General features: G+C 37.7%; 1 protein-coding gene and 1 long non-coding RNA gene across 2 annotated transcripts; one reads left to right on the top strand and one right to left on the bottom strand.

Annotated features, from left to right (window-relative positions):
* Positions 1 to 220: 220 nt before the first annotated feature.
* On the top strand, positions 221 to 20,508 carry MYADM (myeloid associated differentiation marker). Its single transcript, XM_072425488.1, has 2 exons — positions 221 to 300; positions 18,177 to 20,508. Exon 2 carries the CDS (start codon positions 18,191 to 18,193, stop codon positions 19,109 to 19,111), a length of 921 nt encoding a protein of 306 aa, XP_072281589.1. The 5' UTR covers positions 221 to 300; positions 18,177 to 18,190; the 3' UTR covers positions 19,112 to 20,508.
* LOC140340771 (uncharacterized) lies at positions 11,049 to 12,509 on the bottom strand. Its single transcript, XR_011922730.1, has 2 exons — positions 12,300 to 12,509; positions 11,049 to 12,269 (listed from the first exon to the last, which is right to left on the bottom strand). It is a non-coding gene; the product is annotated as an uncharacterized lncRNA (long non-coding RNA).
* Positions 20,509 to 20,969: the final 461 nt, after the last annotated feature.

Here is a 20,969-nt window from a genome sequence, read left to right as displayed (position 1 = left end):
TATCCATACAAGTGAACTGAGTTTAGAGAACAATTACTATTTCACTCCATACATAGGTTTGTCTGCAGATAACTGAACATTTAACATTGAACATTCTTAAGGGACCGTGTAAAGGATCATTTTCTCTAGATTCTTGCTTTTTCTATGCAAGTTTACTATGCAGTCACAGCAGAGACTTTCCCCTCGGTCCCTAGATTGTGTGTATGTGTCTTACAACCACACCCACCCAGCAAGAGTTGTGCTCATTCACTTCTTCCCTCTGGCTGTGTGAGCACACATCATTGGTTAGGGGACAGAGAGGTAAGTTTTGGACAGTGAAAAACCTTTATATGATTTTTGCATCCAGATCTATAGATGATTGCATACAGTCATCTACTTTAAGAATATGATCTCATGGAATGTTGCAGATGCTATGCTGGAAAAGCTTGCAAACTGTAAAAAAAAAAGAAATGCAATAACAAAATGAAAAGTTTTTATGATTTTTTTTTTGATTATATGAGTTGTTTTATGTTATTGGTGTTTTTAGATCACTTTAGTTGTGTTGTTGTGTAGATGAGGGCTGTGGCTGCATGTAGCACTAGACAGGGATGTGTCCAGCTGTGAATACAAACAAGTAGGACATTGTGGATCAAGGCTGCAAGTTTATTTCTTTGCATGAACGATGCACTTCTATCTCCCTTATTTTTAATCATTATTGCAATTATTATTTAATTCAAAACGATTCTTGTGATTGTTTGCAACATTTTGATAACTGATTTGAATTAGGATCATTTTATCCATTATCATTATATCCAAATTAAATAAAACTTGGTTTCATAGTACATTCAATACAACAGTTAAACACTCAACAAAAACCGGTATGCTGATTGATTTTTGATCATGTTGGACAAATGTTGATTATAAGTGAAAGAGGTTGTTTTATTGGATTGTTCATCGATTCAACATCTTCGCCTTTTTGCTAATTTTTCTAAATATAACTTATTTATATTCATCAGGGATTTTAAAGCCTCAGATCTAAAGTGTAGATCACAGTTTTGATTTGCCGATAAAACATCTTGTATGGACGTCACCGTCTTATAATATAAATATATTCAAGGGAATCGCAATCTACAATTGAAATTCACAGAACCCATGTTAGTGGACCACATTGCTTAATATTATTAATTATTATTCATTTAGGCATCCAACTTTTTAATTTAGGAGATTAAGCCTTGTTGGTTAAGGCAACAGCTCCACAGATTTAATCAATCTGCTGTTTGGGATAACAGGCGCTACAATGGGTGTGTTCCAGTGTTCTGCCTGGGGAATCATTTTAGCTAATTGTACTTTAGTCTCTTGTGAAAATCTCATTGGAATATAAAAAGTCACTTTAAAAATACCATCTCTCTTGTGGGACATCTGGGTGGAAAAGTTTTATTAGTTTTCTTTAAATATTATTGTAGCAGAAATACATTTGTGCCTCATGGGAGGTCTGAGAGATTATCTGCCTAGAATCAAATAGTGGGGGTGTGTGTTGGGTGGAGATAATCTCCTGATGTTTCCAGATGGAATAGTCTCTTAGTGGTTTGGAATGATACCTGTGAATTTCCTATGGTAGTTTATAAGCATTGGTAGCCTTAAAGCTGAACCAAACTCCCCACGCTCCTTCACCGGCACTGATATCTTAGCCTGGTCCTTTTCTGGTTTCTCTGGCCATCTTGCCTGGCCAGTCTGGAATACCATAATTTAATAATTCCCAGCAGCTGGGAGTGCCGGGATACCCAACATCATATGCCGAGCTGGGAATGTGATGCTGGGTGTACTTGCTTTAGAATATTGAGGTTAGGTTGGTAAGTTTATACATAGCCTGGTCATCCTGCAATAAGAAGCCTCCTTGCACTTTTTTTCATTAATTTATCATAGTATGCTAATAGGTTTGACTGCTAGCAATGGGTAGTGGTAAGGGGAGTTTTTTTTTTGCATGGGGTTTTACTATGCCTGAGCTGGACGTATTAGAAAGCCGCAGAAAATGCACAGAACTGTGGCTACATCTTACATACAGTAGGGTTGTGGAGACCTTTTGTCGCCACCTTCAACTAAGATGTGACACGCAAATATTTTATTCTTTTTCATTATTTCACAATCCAATATTATTTATAGGCACTTCAAAAGTGAACATCAAGGAGGATCAATAATATAAACAATTTTTGTGTGTTTAATGATACTTGGATGGTTATTAAAGCCATCCATAAATGTGAACTTGGTGAGCACCAGGGGCGGACTTAGAGAGGTTGCTATTGCACCATGACCCCAGATCTTTCTTAGGCAACAGGGGCTCCCACAGGCAGGCTCAGGTCAGTTCTGCATGGAAGTCCACTGTTGGCTATGTCTGCCACTGAATGGCAGGAGAGGTGCTGTTTTTGGGATCATTTACCCCATGTAAGCACATGATATTTATAAGTATGGCATTAATAAAAGTTCTCAATGTGTGTTTGATTTTATCCACAATAAGTACTGGCTTTAGTTAGAACATTGGTTAACAAGAGCAGTTTACCAAACTAGTTAGTTGCATCAGTCATGTACAGCATGGGAACCCACTTTGTTGCCTGCTTTTAAAATTTGCAGTCTGAGATTGTTTAAAATCCTTTCCTTCTTGTATTTAATACTACTTGTGTGAAGCTCCCCTCCCATCACAATCACATCAGCTTCAGTGAAGGGAAAGGATTATGACCATAAGTGGACAAGTAATGTGATAGCTGGCGGGGAGCCATTGTACAATCTGCTCTGCAGTCAGTCTGGAAGGATGGGCATGACTGTTGTTTTTTTCTTTTTTGGCATTTCATTTTCCACTTAAACATTTTCTCTGCTCCCAGCCTAATCTCCACTTTCTGAATGTAAAGCTAGGGTGTAGCACAATATTTAAGACCTGTTTTCTGTAATGAAATGGCTTTATTCCGTTACGTGGTTGAATGTCAACTAAAATGCCAAAGCACATTTAAAATTGAGAAATAAAAACAATGTTATTAATGTCCTGCAGCCAAAATAATCCCTGCTGCTGGCCACACCTATGAAATGGGTCCTCATAAACCTCTATGGGGTTGTTTTACATGTTGCCAATCTCGAATGCATGGGCTTTTCATGGAAGATTAAGTTGCAGTTGTTGTTCAATGCAATCAGCCATGGCTGTCAAATTCAAGTGTTTATGTTGGGTGGGAGAGGATTCCATACTTTAGACTTCCCACCCCTTCTCTCCTTACCCATCACAATTGCTGCAGATTTGTAGCAATTTTGTAATCTCTCCACAGGATTCATTAAATCCCTCCCAGAACATGGGAACTGAGATGAATTACAGGACCATGCATGATCCAACAGATGAATGCCCTTGATTAGATTTAATTGATGTACGCTCCAGTTAGAGCATGTTCTTGCCATTGCTGATTTATGATTCATTTTTCCCAAATGGACTTCTGCTTTTGTTTACAAAGGGATTATTGTGATGTATTATCCTATATTTAAATAAATAAATTCAGCACAGTGAACAATGAGATGTATTGTACATTGACCAGCAGGAACCAGACTTCAAATTGATCAAGTTTGTTGATCCACAGATGGTTTCTAATGGGGAACCAGATGGGGAAAGTCTTGCATATTCCACCATACATGGGATAACTGGATGTCTCTTTGGAGCAGTGCTTCTCATCCAGGGTTGAACGAGGCAATTTGTGGCTCTCGAGTCACTTTTCACTGACATCAATGGTCATTTTGGTTATCTGTAAGGGCGGCATTCTTCCCAATGGCCAGTAATATGAGAAGCATTCTTCCTATTGACCACCACACAATTATACTGTGAGCTGTGGATATAGTAATTATAGCAGGAGTTCCCTAGAAAGTGAGGAATTATTTAAGGCTTTCCTCCATGTAAATAAAGGTTGCTCTGGAACCTACAAATAGTGATTTTAACATAACTCAATCAGACATTGTCCATTGTTATCACAAAAAACAGCACACATGTAGACAGTGTCTACGGAGGATCAAATTCAAAAATCAAAAATTCAAAACAATATTTTATTCGAAATAAGCAGTGGTTTCAGATACAGACAGTGATTTAGAAAACTAAAAATAATATACATAATCAGTTAAAACCTGTTTTGCAAAAACTTAAGTATTTTTTTGTAACTTTTGGTTTTTTAAGTATAAGAGTTTGTGTGACTGTTTTTGAGGTTGCAAGTCATGTTTGTTCTATGTTATATTCACTTGTCATTCTTGAGCACTTCCGTTTTTAGTTATTGCTATCTATACTCTTTTTGTGTGTATATTTAGGACTGTATATTACATGCCCCTGTTCTATTTAATTCCTGTAGAAGGATTCCATGGTGTCACATAGCTAATTGAACTGTACTTAATAGCTGTTTTTACTGAAAGAAAAAACTAAAATTGTTTTTATAACAGAAGAAATGTAACATATTCTGCATTTACAAATAAAGTCTTCACTAATGTAAACTTCTGAACTTAAATAGTTTCCTGTTTAGGGCTTGCTGGAGGACGCCTGCTGGGTTAAAACAATGCTATGTTTATCCTCCATGGCTTGTCTGCAGGCAGAGGTTTGCTGGTGATTAGTGCATTCTTTGGATAGTTTACAAATAGACCTATTTATAACCATTTCAATGCTATTTATTGATAGATGGTATCAGTGAGCTTGGTCTACAGTTGTGCAGAATTTTGCAAACAACTTCCAGACAGACATGAGACTGTTCTGAGCTGCATGTTGACACAAGCCAGTTAAGTACAGATTGGGAAATCACACTGAAAATAGCAAGACTTTATTTACTTGTACTCACAAAACTGTGAAAATATAGAACTCCAGAAAAGGTAAATATCCATAAGATGTGCATTGCTATTAAGTGGAGTCGGGCTGCCTACTGCACCACATTGTTTAAAGATCTTTAATGCATTTTTAACATTCCAACTGCAAGATGCAGTATCATTTGTTGCAATGCCATATGGGTCAGTTGGCAAGGTTCTTTGGTGTGCCATTCATTCCATCATGGGGCTACTGCACACCAATGTTGTTACAAGCCAAACTTAAGCATTCATTTTTAAAATGGCTTTATCCAGAAACTGTTTATCACACTTTGACATACCTACTTTAACCCAATCAGTGGTGTGACCCACATATACAGATAAGAATGTATGGAATTTCAGAATGGGGGAGGCGGTAATGCCGTAATGCCAAAATTTGGTAATTGAAATTACTCCAAAAATTTGAGGGAGAACACCCTATTCTTTTAGGGTTCTCAATACGTTTTAGCAATTAGTAATACAGTACCTCTTCTGTGGGTTTGGACCAGGTAGACTTGTCCCCCCCCCCGTTCCCATGCACATTAATGAGCTTTGGGAGTCCATGCCCCAACATTGCTCTTGTTGAAATATTATTATAACTGCCACTTTGAAGAGGCAAAGTAGTGCCCCCCCTCCCTGTAAGAAAATATCCTCCTATTTATTTAATATTAAAAACCCACAGTTCTCCAATAGTCATTTGTCAAAAAAAAATAATTTTATGTTATGTAAAAGCCAATTATAATTATTTGAACAATTTTTTTGACTTTTTATTAAAATGTATTCTTGTATGAACTAACTCTTTTTCTTTTTAATTGTATATTTTTTGTTTTGCAATAAATTTTTGTTGCCATCGTTACAGATCACGTACAAACAAGTATCATGTTCAGATCATACAAAATATTTTCTTAAGTTGCTGTAGTAATCTTCCCTTTATTTATAACAGTTTTGAATTTGTGGTTTGATTTGTGTTCTCACTTTACTCTTTGTTTCCCTTTTTATGTGGCAGTTTAGTGATAATAAAAAGCATTGCATCTGGTACAACTGACAGCTGTATTCAGTAAAAAGTTTTTATTCTTAATGTGTAAATTCTTAAATGCCAGAACGAGAAGAAACCAATAAGGAATCACACTGCTGAAGTCAGGCCAATAAAAAATGGATTTTGATGTTTGCTACTGAAAAGCAAAGTTATATTGGGTTTGTAAATCCCCCACCCCAGTTATAATAATAATATTAATAATGGCCATACAGTGGCCCCCCTGTTCCACTGCGGCTGGCACTAGAATTTAATGTGCTGCCCTTGTCATAGGCTAGGGACAGTGGTCATGTGACTTTGCTTGGACCTTGTGGTTGGCCGCACAATCAAGTAAAGTCAATGGAATGAGGTCATGTGCTCCCTTATATTCCGAAGCCCTTGGGTTTCTATCTAGTGGCAGCAGACCCAACAACTGGTAATGTTTAACTGGAATTGGGGGCCTTTAAAGCCCTATATTTTTGCCATGAATAGGCAAATTGGGTGTCTTTTTAAACTACATATAACCCCTATTAAAAAAAAAAAACAAAAAAAAAAAACATAAGCCTGCCATGAAGTTCTTTGTTTAGCCACTTTCTCCTTTTCACTTTCTATTTATTATCTGTCCTTGCCTGCTCGCTGCTGTCCTATCACCCTGTCTTCTGGGCTTCTGTGACCATTCAAAATAATATCATGCAGGCATGGGCCCACTATTGTCACCACAAAAAAACCTCATCCGGGGAAAAGCCATGAAGCTATTTCTAGATTGCATGCATGTAGACAGGACGTGGTCGTGGGTGATTAGCTAAAAAAAGTGTTAAAAAATATTTGATACACAGTGCTTTAGCAAACTACTTTTCATTTAGTTAGATGTTAGGGTTTACATCTACTTAAGGAATAGGAATTTTAATAAAACCATGACCTAAATCTAGTATTCTGACCTGTGAAAGTCCTAATTCTAAGGATCAGATACTTGGAGCATCAGCATGTGGCTAGAAACTCGGCATCTGATGATTCTGAAAATATTGAGGTTTAGCAGAGGTTGCCAATAGTCTGCCTACAGGAGAGTTATTCACAGTCTTCTATTGCAGGATTACATTGGTTATATTTTTCAGAGGTTATCAAAAAAAACAAAAAATCATTTTATGTAACCCTTTACCTTTGAATCCAGTGTGATAGAAAGGCAACATTTTTATAAAGTCTGACATTTTGGGGAACAAAAAACGCTTGGTTTGTCCCTTGATAAAATATTTGTTTAGGTTGTTACCTATTCAGTGTTCTCCCCAGCCCATTTTAGCTGGGTGTGCCACCTGCTACTTTTCAGTAACCACCTGGCTGTTTTTGGGTAGTTACAGAAAAGTTGGGTCATAATACAGGGGCTGGCACCTGTCTAAATTTCTTCCCACCCAGCTTAAAAAAAATTCTGGGTTGAACACTGCCTATTATTCTTAATGTATTGCTTCTTTAGAGGTCGTTAATTTTGTCATATCCACCATGCCAGTGTCTTCCCAAGTCCTCTTCCAGCACAAATACTCCCCCTTCGTTATTTATTCATTTTCCTTGGCATGGCTGGCTTTGAACTGCACATGCGTGGAATAATCTGTATGTTGTGTGCCAGAACTGGGTAGGGTAAGTGGATGCCAAGACACACTTAAAATGCCGCCAGGGGACAACACAAATTTTACTGTAAGATTTTATAAAATGATGTAATCATCAATTAGAGAGCATTTGGTGGAATGATTCCCAGAGTTTAGTTTAATGTTTTATTATTGTACTCATCGAAAAAACATTTTCTAAAATCAAATACATTCAGATGATTAATAAATTGGTATTCAGCAGTAAAAAGTCTTGAGATATTTGGAAAAATAATTTTATTTTATTGTGCAAATATTTGTCTTGTCTGTCTAAAGTTATCAAATAAATTCTTAAAAATGGTCTGTTATGACTGAGCACATAAGCGTGACTTTAGCAAGTGGGTCCTGATCAAGACTTATACATTTCACAGTAACAAGGGCCAGAATACACCTATTGTATGCCTGCATTAACATTTGTGATGGTTATAATAATGATTTGTAGCTTGCTGTAATATAATTTTTTTTTTTTCAGGGTAAATCTTTTGTAGTAAGCCAGCACGATTGGCTCAGTGGTTAGCACTCTGGCCTTGCAGCACCAGGACTTTATCTGCATGGAGTTTGTATGTTCTCCCCGTATCTATGTGGGTTTCCTCTGGGTACTGGGTGGGTTTTCTCCCACATACCCAAAAAACATGCAGTTAGGTTAATTGGCTTTCCGTCAAAACTTGTCCTTAGGCTACGTTAATTAAATTAGTTTGGGACAGTTAGTGGTATGACAAAGGACTTTGTAAAGCGCTGCGTAATATGTCAGCGCTGTATAAATTCTGGTTAACATTAATAAGCCCTGATTGACTGGATTTGGGGACTTTTCTTAGCTTAGTAACTAGTTGTGGGGTCAGAGGAGGAGGCGCTGTATGCCAAGCATGAAACAGCCAAAAAATAATCATAGAAAGCTGACAGCAGTGGTGATCTGGCAGAAATCGTGATTTTCTTTACCAGCTCCAGCAATTTTCAACTCTGCTTCACTGGGCTTTCTTCAATTATTCTTTGGACAAGTTATCTTTGAAGAAAGACAGGCTTGTGCACTCTGCTGTCATGGACAGAGATGACAACCCTTTAAGATATTATACAGCGAGCTACGGAAGCTTCTTACTCCATCTGGGTAGCACAGTAGCATTTTGGCATTAGAGCCACAGCTTAAATGATCTGGTTAAATTTTTTTTAGATTTGGAGTAGGCTGAAAGACACTTTGATTTTTGGACAGACTGCTGTGTTGAAGAGCACAGTTTTCAGTGAAAGAGATAAGGCAGCATGTGGTGTTGATTTTGCATTTCAAAGTTTTTCAGTGAACAAGATTGGAGAACATTGCTCACATCTGTATGTGTTATATGGCAGGGAGAGCTGCGTACAGAAGATGCCGGACCCCATGCTGACACTTCCCACCTAAAGGGAGCCCTCTGAGAATAAAACCCACTGATCCTTAAGTATCCATTCAAATGCAAATGTAGTCTGTATGTGTGTAAAGGTATTTCTGCTTTGCCCACATTTTAAGCTTTACCACATGCTGCTGTGTGCACAGTAATGAATCTGTTAGTAAATAAAGGTAAGCCTTGCAACACTCAGGAATACATTGGGATAGAAGTATTTGGTGCAGCCTGGAAGCTGCATTACGTCAGTGCTTTCTCTGCTCCCCCTTTACCATGAGTCATACATGGAAGAATGTACTGGGAAACTAGAATTAGCTCATAACCTTGGGATCAGGATATGTCTAGAATCAAATCATTTCTATCTGTCTACATACTGCATGAATTTTGTATATTAGTCATCTTTTATGCTGCACTCAGCAGATTGTGATGCATTCACTTTTATCCGCTTATCTGTTTGTTCTGTCCATCCCTTTCTGAGATTACACAGCTCTACCAGACAGCACAGCCTGGTTCAGCAGGCAAGGGGACCTCATGTTACTTTGCTATAGTTTGTTTCGCTTACAACACTCCTTCCACCCCATTCCTCCCCCCACCGTACCCCCCAAACATGGTAGACTGTTGAGCTCACCTCTATCACTCTCCTCACGCTTCTACCTTTTCTTCTCTGAGATCGTCTGCATAGTAGACTGCACAATTCTGGGTAATTCCAAGTAAATTTGGGGTACTTGCACCGCTTGAATTTCAAAATATTTTAATTGTGTATTAAATATACTTGAGTTTATATTTTTTAAATTTGTCTGAAATTCAGCTTTATTGTAGAACTGTGGCACCAGAACTTAGAAAAGAAAATGTGCTCTGGCACACAATTATGCATTTAGTCTTTCTGCAATGATCAACAAATACCTGTGAACTTTACCTAATGCAGCTTCATGTGATGGTGTGGCACTGTCCCTGAATTCAAAGCAGTTACCACAACTATGTAGGCTGTGCCTGCTTGCACCACAATGGAATAAAAAATATATTGCATGGCACGTGGATATTGGCTTTCTCACTAGTCTGTAGCATGTCAGTCAGCACCTGGTCATACCTCATTATGTCCTCCCTTTAGGACTTATCCCCACTAGTGTGTTGCATTAACATTTACATTTCCAGGTGGAAATACATGTTTTAATGCTTTATTTTGGTATCCTCTCCAGTGGTCAGAATAATGTTTACATGTGTGTCACATCCCAGAATGATATATTTTTTTGTGTATCACAATTGAATGAAGGGACTTTTTAGGCACGTTATAAAAGATAATCAAAAAATAACTTTTATTTGATACATTAAAAAACAAGTAAAAATCACACATATAATTTATAAAAACATCTTCCATGTGTAATATGGTCTCGCATAGTTAGATGGAATCATAATTCCTACCCCGCTTCTTTGGAAAATGTATTGAGACCTAATAATACAACAATTGCTCTATATTCAACTTCACAAAATATTATTTTAGTATTATATTTATATATCCTACCAATTAGGAATATGAATACATAAACATCACCACTCTAGATGGCTGTCTCCTTCAATAGATAGCATGCGGGTCATGTTCTGAGACTTTTTGACCTGCATGCAATTTATTGGAGGAGACATCCACCTGGAGTGGTGATGTTTATGTATTCATATTCCTAATTAGTAGTATATATTAATATAATGATATTGTACTAAAATAATAGTTTGTGAAATTGAATTGTAATTGTTGTATTATTAGGTCTCGATACATTTCCTGAAGAAGTGGGGGATATCCGCGAAACGCGTCAAATTATGATTCCATCTAACTATGCAACACCATACATATGGAAGATGTTTTTATAAATTATTTGTGTGATTTTTTTTTTTTTTTTTACTTGTTTTTTAATGTATAAAATAAGTTATTTTTTTGACTATCTTTTATAACGTGTGCCTAAAAAGTCCCTTCGTTCATTTGTTATACACAAAAAAGACGTCTCAAATGCAGCTTACCTACCAGTGCATTGCTGCTAAATATAAAGCAACGCACCATCCCAGCATGCTCTGCATTGTCCATAATGTGGTTTATTTGGGTTCCTGTTCAAATGATTAGGCTGCCAGTGAAAGCAATGGCACTGCACACACATTTATGGAAAATGCAGGGCACAGCTGTAATATGAGCGAGCCCTAAATGTTTTTTTACTTGCCTAAATATATCCAAAAATATTCTTTGAGTTAATTTTAATGTAAGGTGTATAATACGTTGCACGGGCACTGAGGTCTGTATCAATTACGCAGGAGTAGCTTCCAAGCACTTGGCAGCAAGAAAGGGGAAGAGAACATGTCTAGTCACAAAATGTGTGATGGAATGCCAGGAAATATGTTGTTTTTGCCCGTGCAGCTTGTGCTTGTTCCAGTGGGGCGCTTTCAGTGTGTCTGAGAGGTTGATCCTGGCTCTTGGAAGATCTGGAATAGATTAGTTCAGAACTAATGGAAAACTGAAGAACATTTTTCCTCTTCAGAAAGTCTTTCTACCTTCACTTTAGAACAAAACTTGTGCTGAAGTAACCTTTTCTTGCTGTTCTGTTTTTATGAACACTAACTGAATGCTGAGAATGAAAGTGATGGCAAATCCAGAATTTAACATTATACAGACCAGGAATAGAGGGGAAAGCTTCCAAACCAGTTTCACTGACTTCTGTGTAAGATGCAAATTTTTCTCTTACTTTTTAGGGGGCCAGATATTGGTAAGAGCCCCTGTCCATCATTAAAGCAGAAGTAAACTTAAAAAAAAAAAAACTGCTTTCTGCAGATCCTTGATCCCGCTGGAGGTTTCCTGGATCGGATCCTGCGTTGTCCTGTAATCCGCCTTCATCCCGGTGCACTGGACGCCACCATCTGTTACTTTTTTTTGGCCTTCTGTCTATGTCACCCCATCACGCAGGAGCAAGATCGGGTGACGAAGCATCTGTAAATGGGGGGAAAAAACAGTAACAATCTCACTGCACATGTGTGGGATCCCATTGCAGTAAAAGCTGCTTCTGCGCATGCCTGGGATTGGGCATGCGCAGAAAGAGCAGCCAGAAGCCTCCTGTACCTTACATAAAAAGGTTGTCTATGTAAAGTAAAAATCCTGTTGATAGGTCTGCTTTAAGACTCCGTAGTGTTGAGACAAGACATGAAAAAACCCATCCAAAAAAAAGGCATCTTGTTGCAATGCTCAAGTCTCGATATGAAGAACTTGATGATACCCTGTTTCCCTGATTATAAGGCACTGTCTTAAATTTTTTGAATTGCCAAAATATGCCCTAGGTTTTATTTTCAGGGGATGTCTTTTTTTTTCCATGAAGAAGACTACAGTACACATTTATTGTTGAAAGTCACTCATGATCACTCATGTTCCATTTATTGTCCCCTTCTGATCACTCATGTGCTGTTCATATTCCCCTTCTGATCACTCTATGCAATGATTGTCACCTTCTGATCACTCTATGCCATTGATTGTCCCCTTCTGTTCACTTACCAGTAATTAAGTGTAGGGATCTCCGTTAGCGCAGGGATCTCCGTTAGGGCAGGAATCAGCAGCTTGCTTCCTGGTGCAGAATGCCGGCTTGTTACTTTCAGTTTCACTCTGCACTGCAGCCAGGAGCAGACACGTGCTGCAGCCAGCATCAAGGAGACACACACAGGATCGGATATTGGGGGATGTCTTATTCATGGGTGAGTGTCTTATTTTAATTATTTTTTCAAAAATCGGGGGTGGCTTATTTAATGGGGATGTCTTAAAATCGGGGAAACACGGTAGTAGCATAAAGAGCACTGGAGAAATGAGCTTATCACTGAGCGGCTTCTCATTTCATTGTTCCACCATGGAACGGGTGGGTCAAGGACGACCTGGGCTCAGAAAAAGTGGCTTGAGTGGCGCTAGCTATCATATCAGGCCTGTGGCCGAAATTAAAGTTTAAAATCTTTGCACTGAAGGTAAATGATGCAGAAAAATAGTTTATTATATATATATATATATATATATATATATATATATATATATATATATATATATATACTTATATCTATTATATACCTTTTTATAGGTGTTTCATTTTTATCTTGTCTTACATTCTAAACACAGGAATGTAACCTTGCACAAAGCAATAGCAGGCACCAATTCTTGTTATCTGACTTTTTCTTCAGTCATTTTCCCTGCATTTTATGTTTAAAAATAAATATAGAAAACCTCCAGCTGGTATCCTTACCATGTAAACATATCGACAAGATATTACTTACCAAGATCTGTCCTGGGTTGGGGGCAGCCCCACCCAGTTAATGCTGCTCCGTGTAGGATGCCGGAATATGCCGAGTTTCTTAGTATTCCCTGGGGCTGCCAGGACTGAATGAAATCTTGCACAAATATGCAAGGGCTCCGTCATTCCGGCCAACCCAATCAAGATAGCCAAAGATCTGACACCTAGAAAAATACTAGGTACAGTTGCCAGTGCGGTGGACAAGTTGCGATTGGCCAGGTATGGGTATTTATTTGCAGAAGGGACCTTGTCCATACCTATTGCTATAAAGTACCTGTCTGGTTGCAATCTTTTATTACAAAGGTTTAGTCCTGCTAAAAAGAAGATGACCCCTTAAAAAGCATGACGCGACCCTGAAAATAAGAATCGATAGCCACAAATATAACCTAGGAGGCAGAATATACTTCGTAAAATATTGGTACCTAACTAGCAATAAATACAGTAAAAATCATAATGTTAGCTCTGCAATAATAAATCCCTCACCTCTATTTGTCTGTAAACTGTGATCCAGGAAATGCCCCACCTAAACCTAGCTGCATTTATCATTGCTTCTGCACATGAACTTGTTAGTTACCTCATCTGTACAGGAACTATGATTCACATCCTTGGTATGCAGAGAATATATACACTTATGTGACATTTTTAGGAGGAGGGAAGTAACGGAAATGTTCTTCTTTAACAGCCTTGTCCAATATAACCTCATATATAATACAGTGGATTAAAGTCTATATGCTACTGTAATATTTTATAGACTTAATTTAGCAAAACAACATTTTATATGGCAGGAAAAGGTGTTAAAACTTCCTACGTTTAGATCAGATATTTCATTTTACTGCCAAACAGTTAAATCCCATGCTGTCTTTTATATCACTAGCTGTGGGATTTGTACACCTGGACTAACTGGGCCACCGGCCATTACATAGGAATAGATTACCCAGCTGCTGTTTGAATCTGGGATTGCAGCACTAAATATTCTCTACGGGAATATTTTATTTTTTTTTGGTTCATTCTTAGGTTCCAAAGATAACTTCAAATAGCTCCACAAAGAGGCCCTTTCATTTTTTGCAAGGGGTTGTAATGGGACCCCTTTGTATATACTATGTATATTATTTTTTTCAATTGTATATTTAACAGTGGGAAAAGGAACAAATAAAAAACAAATAAAATGTATGTCAAACCTAGAAATGTTCTAGGTTACATCTAAGGTGTATGTAAACTTTACCAATTTTATTGTTTGGTTCCTTATAGCCTGTTAAATATACCATTAAAATGTTTGAATTATATCTGTTTGATCAATGCAAATACAAATGAAAATAAAAATGATCTACTAAATATCTACTCTGAGTAACTCCCTATGCTTTTTTTCTGTTCTCTGAGTAATAATGAAACTGTCTTATCTTTGCTATGGAGGAGAGGGGTAGGGGTGTTAACCTTACCTTTCCTATGCTGTTTCACTGTAGGCCTGGTAGACGAGATAACCAGGTAAAAAAAAAAAAAAAAAAAAAAAAAAAAAAAAAAAAAAAAAAATATATATATATATATATATATATGTGTATGTGTATATATATTACACCTTAACAGTATTTTCCCCAGTAATTTTTTCAAGCTGGGTGGGGGAAGAACCTGTAGGCGGTTGGTGGCCTGTTTATGGTAACCCAACTTCTCAGTGACCACCCAAAACAGCCAGGTGGGTACTGAAGTGGTGGGTAGTGCGCCCAGCTAAAAGGAGCTGGGGAGAACACTGCCTAATATAAAATAATCCAGCCACCACATCACAAGACTTGATCTGTGCATACAGACATACACTGCAACATGTTCTCTGTTTTTTAAAGTTGCTATTACATTACATTATTATAATCGTTTAAATCAATGTATTGTTATTTTTTATAATTTTTTTGTCAAATCATAAATATTACTAGCCAACTTAATATTCATATATTAAAGTAACATATTACTAGCTCCAATGTTGTATTTTTATTTATTGATGCAATTGCTTTGTCTTTGAAGGACTGCAGAGATCATTCTCGATATCCTTTAGATGTACCGACGTATTTTTAAATGAAAAGCTAAAGTAGCTGTAAAGAAGTAGATTACCACCCACCCCGAAATCTCCTAATATATTACTGTAATGCAGTCAGGCTACAAATAGCACAAAGAATATGCAATGTAGTAAATTTTAGGTTTAGTTGTAGATAGCTGCACATTCCCAAGGGAAGATTAAAAGTTGTCATTATGAGGTCCTCGGTCTGGATTTTAATTTGAAGTTTTGTGCTGCATGAAATCATTAGCTGGTGACCTTCTGAAAACTGATCACTAATGGAATTTTGCTTCCATATAAAGTCATTCCCGGGGATCTTGGCCTCATTCCTTACAGTTCAGGGAGTCTCCTGCAGCCCTAAAGTTCCATGAGCTGTTAAAGATGTTTACATGTCACTAATGTACTGTATTTCCTTAGCAATGGGAAACTTGGCAACAAGATTGTACTTTGTTTATGCCATTAATTACAAATATTGTAGACCTGGATTAGGAAATTGCAATTTATTTTAAATAGATTTTTATAAAGTTTAGAATAGTTGTATTGGGCCATATGTGCTGTCTAATGCAAAAAAAGTCATTTGGGTAGTTAAAAGTTAAGTACATTTATTTTGCCAACTTTGTTCATGTATTTAGAGGTCTCTTTGACCTTAACCATTGTTTCGAATGTCTGTGTTTCCACCATGTGTGCTATGGTTCTCCTGCCAATCCCAATGGAGTCACTTTAAGGCAAAATGGTCCTTAGGTGTAGACAGACAATTGTCCAAAACATATGGTGCATTGGCACACTTGCAGGGGCCATCCCTGCCCAACTTACTTCCTAGCCATTAAATCAGTCCTGCATAAGGATTATTATTCATTGACATAAATGCTAACACGCAGCAGCAACCTGTAGAAGAATTGAGCAGTGAAGGCATAGTGAGGCAATGTGGTTTGAAATATTAGACTGACTTAGACCTCTTTTCAGCCTTGAGGTATTCCCCGGCACATTGCAAACTGCTGCTATGCACCCTGGAGTGGTGAACCACATGGCCACCCAATATGTATATATAGCAAAAAAAGCAAATGTCCACATATTACAAATTAAGAAACAACACAATAAACAAACTGTATATTTATTTGTATTTAGAATTGCCAATTTCATCATCCCTAAAATTCTTTGATAATGAGTACATCTCCTTCAGTACATAATAACACACATGGCTACCCCCACTCCTGATGAATTATTGAATGCCATGTGACAACTGGGGCTCCCATTTAAAAAACAGGAAATCTGACATTCCCTCAAACATTGCCTGGTGGGAATCTTCCAGGTCCATGTGTTTTAATGGCTGTACTTGATTCCCACCAAGGAATGTCTGATGTGATGTCAGATCCCCTGTTTAATAATAGAGCCCCTGGAGTTTTCTTTACCATTAGTATATACCCCTGGTGCCTATCCTGCTGCCCTGTGGCACTTTTTGTGCAGCCCCCAGGGCCCCTGCAGACAGTGCTTTGTTTCCCTTAGATTGGCTTGCAGTATTAAAATGGCTTGGTATATTTCTTTTGCACTTATTTCCTGTGTGCTCTCCACCTATTTCTTTTTAATGTATTTTTTTAATGTATGAGTCAAACATCAGATGTGGCAGACGTCAATTTTAAGGGGGCTGTGGAGCCCCTCTATGCTGAAAGATTGGTAAAAAAAGGTGTATTAGCATTATTCTAAAGCAGTGTCATGGGTCTCCAGTGTATGAATGTCTCCTGAAGCATGTCCCCAGTCTCCAACAACTCCCACAGCATGTCCCCAGTCTCCAACATCTCCCACAGCATGTCCCCAGTCCCTGACCATCTCTTGTAGAATGCCTGCAGTCTTTTAAAAATCTTTAGTGTGTGTATATATATATATATATATATATATATGTATATATATATCCTCACTTTCATATTAAGAAAGTTAACCACCTTTTGTATATACAATATCATGCAATAACTGTATTTCCTTTTACAATTACTTTGCTCCTCACTATGCAGCACTGTTTTACTTATGTGATATATGTATTGTAAAATTTGTTATGTTGTATTTTGAAAAAAGTAAAATTTTTCTTAATTATTGAGTTTGTAGTTACTAGGGAGTGCTGAGAAGTTCCTGGCTTTGTCCCCTTTCATATAAAATAGAAAAATGAGTATGGGGGCATATGACAGCCTAATATCTTAGTATGTAACCGTGCAAATATCAGGACTTTCCCATTCTTAAAACTGTTTTTCCTTTTAGTGAGAAGCTGTGATGGCACAAGCAAGTTTTACTTCATTGGGAGTTACGGGCCGTCATTAAGTTTTTGTTTCTCCAGGGAAAGTCAGCAAAGGAGATGTCACAAACATGGGGGGAGAAGTGTCCTTCCTCTCCCTGGAGAAACAAAAACTTCATGACGACCCGTAACTCCAACGACGTGAAACTTTGCTTGTGCCTCTGCGATCACAGCTTCTCACTAAAAGGAGTCGCAAAGACCTGATATTTGCACAGTTACATACTAAGATATTAGGCTGTCATATGCCCCCATACTCATTTTTCTATTTCATCTGGAAGAGGGCAAAGCCAGGAACTTCTCAGCACCCCCTTGTATATAGCTAATCAGGTTACAAAAAAAGAACATCAAACCCCTCAGGTTCAATAGTTTACCCATATATTATAGGTTATATAGGTGTAAAAAATTGATTGCAGGGGTTGCCTATAACTAGACCTCTAGTTCTGTACAGACATCTGGGGAAAGCAAGTTTTTATTTCTGGGGCATTCTATAAGGATGTTCTTTACCTAACCTGTTTTCCTCTTTGCAATGGTGTAAAAAACACCTGCTGTACCATTTTACACTACATGTTGAAATTATAAATGCATGAACTTTTTTTTGGAAAGGAATGTGTTACCTGATCAAAATCAGTTGAACACCATTACAAACATTACTAAGGAATGTTAAGAAATGTTTTGTATTTTTAATTTTGCATCATATACACTAATCTGCTATATGTATTTCTTTTTCTTAATAGATACATCTAAAATCATGTCGGTTCAACGAAGAAAAATTGTGGCTGGTAACACCAGTGTCCTGAAGTCTTCTGTTGGGATTGTACGGATTCTAGCGGTCATCTTCGCATGTGTCACATTCAGTTTAGTTGCCCACAAGGGAGGATGGAACAGCCGAGCTGGTGACATGTGCATGTTCTCCTGGTGCTTCTGCTTTGCCGTCACTATCGTTATCCTTCTTGTTGAGGTTGCTGGGCTTCAGAGCCGGATGCCGGTGTCATGGAAAAATTTTCCCATCACCTTTGCCATGTTTGCCGTCCTAATGTGCCTGTCGGCTTCTGTCATATATCCACTATACTTCCTTGAAGACAGGAGCCACGGCAGTGAAATGCACACGTACCAAGTTGTGGCCACTGTGTTCTCCTGCCTTACCACCTTGGCATACATCGTTGAGGTGTCTTTAACCAGGGCTCGACCTGGAGAAGTTACTGGCTACATGGCTACTGTTCCAGGAATACTAAAAGTCATCGAAAGCTACATCGCTTGTGTCATTTTCGTCTTCATTTCGGACCCACCTCTGTATGAAAAACACGTCGCACTGAAGTGGTGCCTATCTGTATACTGCATCTGTTTTATCCTGTCTGTTGTGGTCATTATACTATGTGTTGGGGAGTGCACAGGCTGGCTGCCTTTTACTTTTGAGAAGTTCCTCAATGCATACGCTCTTTTAGCTGTTTTGATGTATGCCTCTGCTGTGATCATTTGGCCCATTTTCCAGTTTGATTCAAAGTATGGGGGCACAACACAAAGGCCAGGCAATTGTCGCCAATATTCTTCTCCCGGCTATCTATGTATATGGGATAAATTGGTAGCCATTGCTGTTTTGTCAGCTACCAATCTTATAGTTTACATCATAGATCTTGTTTATTCCGCAAGACTTATCTTCATCACTGTTTAAATATGAAAATTATTTGAATTTTCCCCTTTGCCAAAAATATCAGTACAATTTGATGATGGAAATTGCCCACTTTAAAGTATATATGTAAATGATTTACATAAATGGCCATTTCAACATTTCTTCTCTGTTCATATTTGTAGATATATAACCCAGATCAGTAAGAACATTCAATAAAACATTTTAATGATGATGCACATGACCTAAACTGACTCTAGGCAAGGTGGGATTTAAGGCTTCTCCTACTGCACATGACTAGAATTGTCCAAAACAATTGGCATGGTTTGCCATATGCCGTACCTTGCTCCCTGCACAAGGTCAGTCTACTAGTTTTCCCCCTTGAACACATCCACAGGACTTGAATTACTAAAGAAATACCTTACTTGTGTTAGTGTGGCTTTTTTCACTGCTACATACACATATGAGGGACACGATTTACCTGCAAAAGCAAATATAATTTTGTTGATCCAGTCCTAAAATGTAAAGAGCCCATCTATTACAGGATTATAGCACACTCTGTTAGGAAAAATGGAAAAAGTTTTGTGACTCCAGGTTGTAACAGATCACATATTGATCAATAACAACCATTCATTGTAATTTAGGCAAAAAAAGCATAAAGACCTGAATTTGAGTCGGCAGTGTTGCTGGACACATTTTAAAGGTCTCATGAATGCAATACATTTTTTTCTGTGATTATCATTATCAAAATACAGCTTGTTGCTTTGAAACTACTGAATTGTTCTTCATTCTTCATGCCTTGCTTGCCTTAAGGTGAAGCTTTACCAAAGAACAAATGTAAGCTGTCTTGAGAAATAACGGTGTTCTCATTCCTGGCCTCCTTTTGACAATTCTCATTACCTGGCTGTCATACTGATGCACTTGCTTTAGTGCCTTCTGACTTGCTGATGTAGTATTCAGACTTTCCTTCCTGCATATTTGTTCCAGGCCTGTGCTCAGTATGACAAGTGGGCTCTTAGAGGCAGTAATGGCAGCATACATTTTGTCTTAAAACAAAAAAAATTATGTACATACACTCTGAGAGTAAAGAACCTAGGTGTTAGGAGGACCTGCCCCCCTTGCATTCAGTTTTAGGGTGATATAATGTATTCCATTAGGAGTACTTGTGAGTGTGCATTTAGAATCCTCTTCAAGTGCCTGTGATCAATTTATTTAAATACCTGGACACATAAATTTTGTATTACCACATTTTACCAGTGCTTAGATGAACTAAATTATTGCCGCACTGTACTTTCAGAATGATGTTCTTCTTTCTGCTGTAAAGCACAGCTCCTGCTACATTTCTGGCCTGCTCAGGATATGAGTTGCCAGTCCTGTACACCGTAGCTTTAGTCTCTTTTAACCTCTCCAATTTTGAGAATGCATTTTTTTTTTTTTTTTTTTTTTAACAGCAAAGAAGATAGAGGGCAGAAATACAAAATTAGCAGATATGAGAGCTAAACCCTATTTCCCCTATATCCTTTTTCATTTTTACCTAAAAAGGGGGGGCTGTCTTATTTGATGGCCCTGCCTTATCATCGGGGAAACACGGTATATTAAGTCTAAATTAAAAATGTTACCACATTTTTTTCTTTTTAGTTCCATAGGCATTTACATATTTTATATTCAGAGATTTATTAGAATGTACATTTCACATATTTCCGGTAGTTTTGTACACATAATTTTTACTATCCCATAGTATTTTAAACCTTTTGGAAAATCAGGAAGAGAATGCAGAACTACTAGCCATACACTGGTCAATTTCATGGATGCCGGGGTTAATGATTAATATTTCTAAAATAGTGATTGCTTACCAAACATAACCTCCAAGCATCCGTTGACCAGCCCAAGCATTGTCCACTTA

Source organism: Pyxicephalus adspersus, chromosome 11, assembly GCF_032062135.1.
Source record: "Pyxicephalus adspersus chromosome 11, UCB_Pads_2.0, whole genome shotgun sequence".
In the NCBI taxonomy this organism is placed as follows: Eukaryota; Metazoa; Chordata; class Amphibia; order Anura; family Pyxicephalidae; genus Pyxicephalus; species Pyxicephalus adspersus.
The sequence above is the reverse complement of the archived record's forward strand: the minus strand, read 5'-3'. Positions and strand labels throughout refer to the sequence as shown.

What these genes read in the sequence shown, in the direction of transcription:
- MYADM (XM_072425488.1), top strand. Translation starts at nt 18,191, where the DNA reads ATGTCGGTTCAACGAAGAAAAATTGTGGCTGGTAACACCAGTGTCCTG.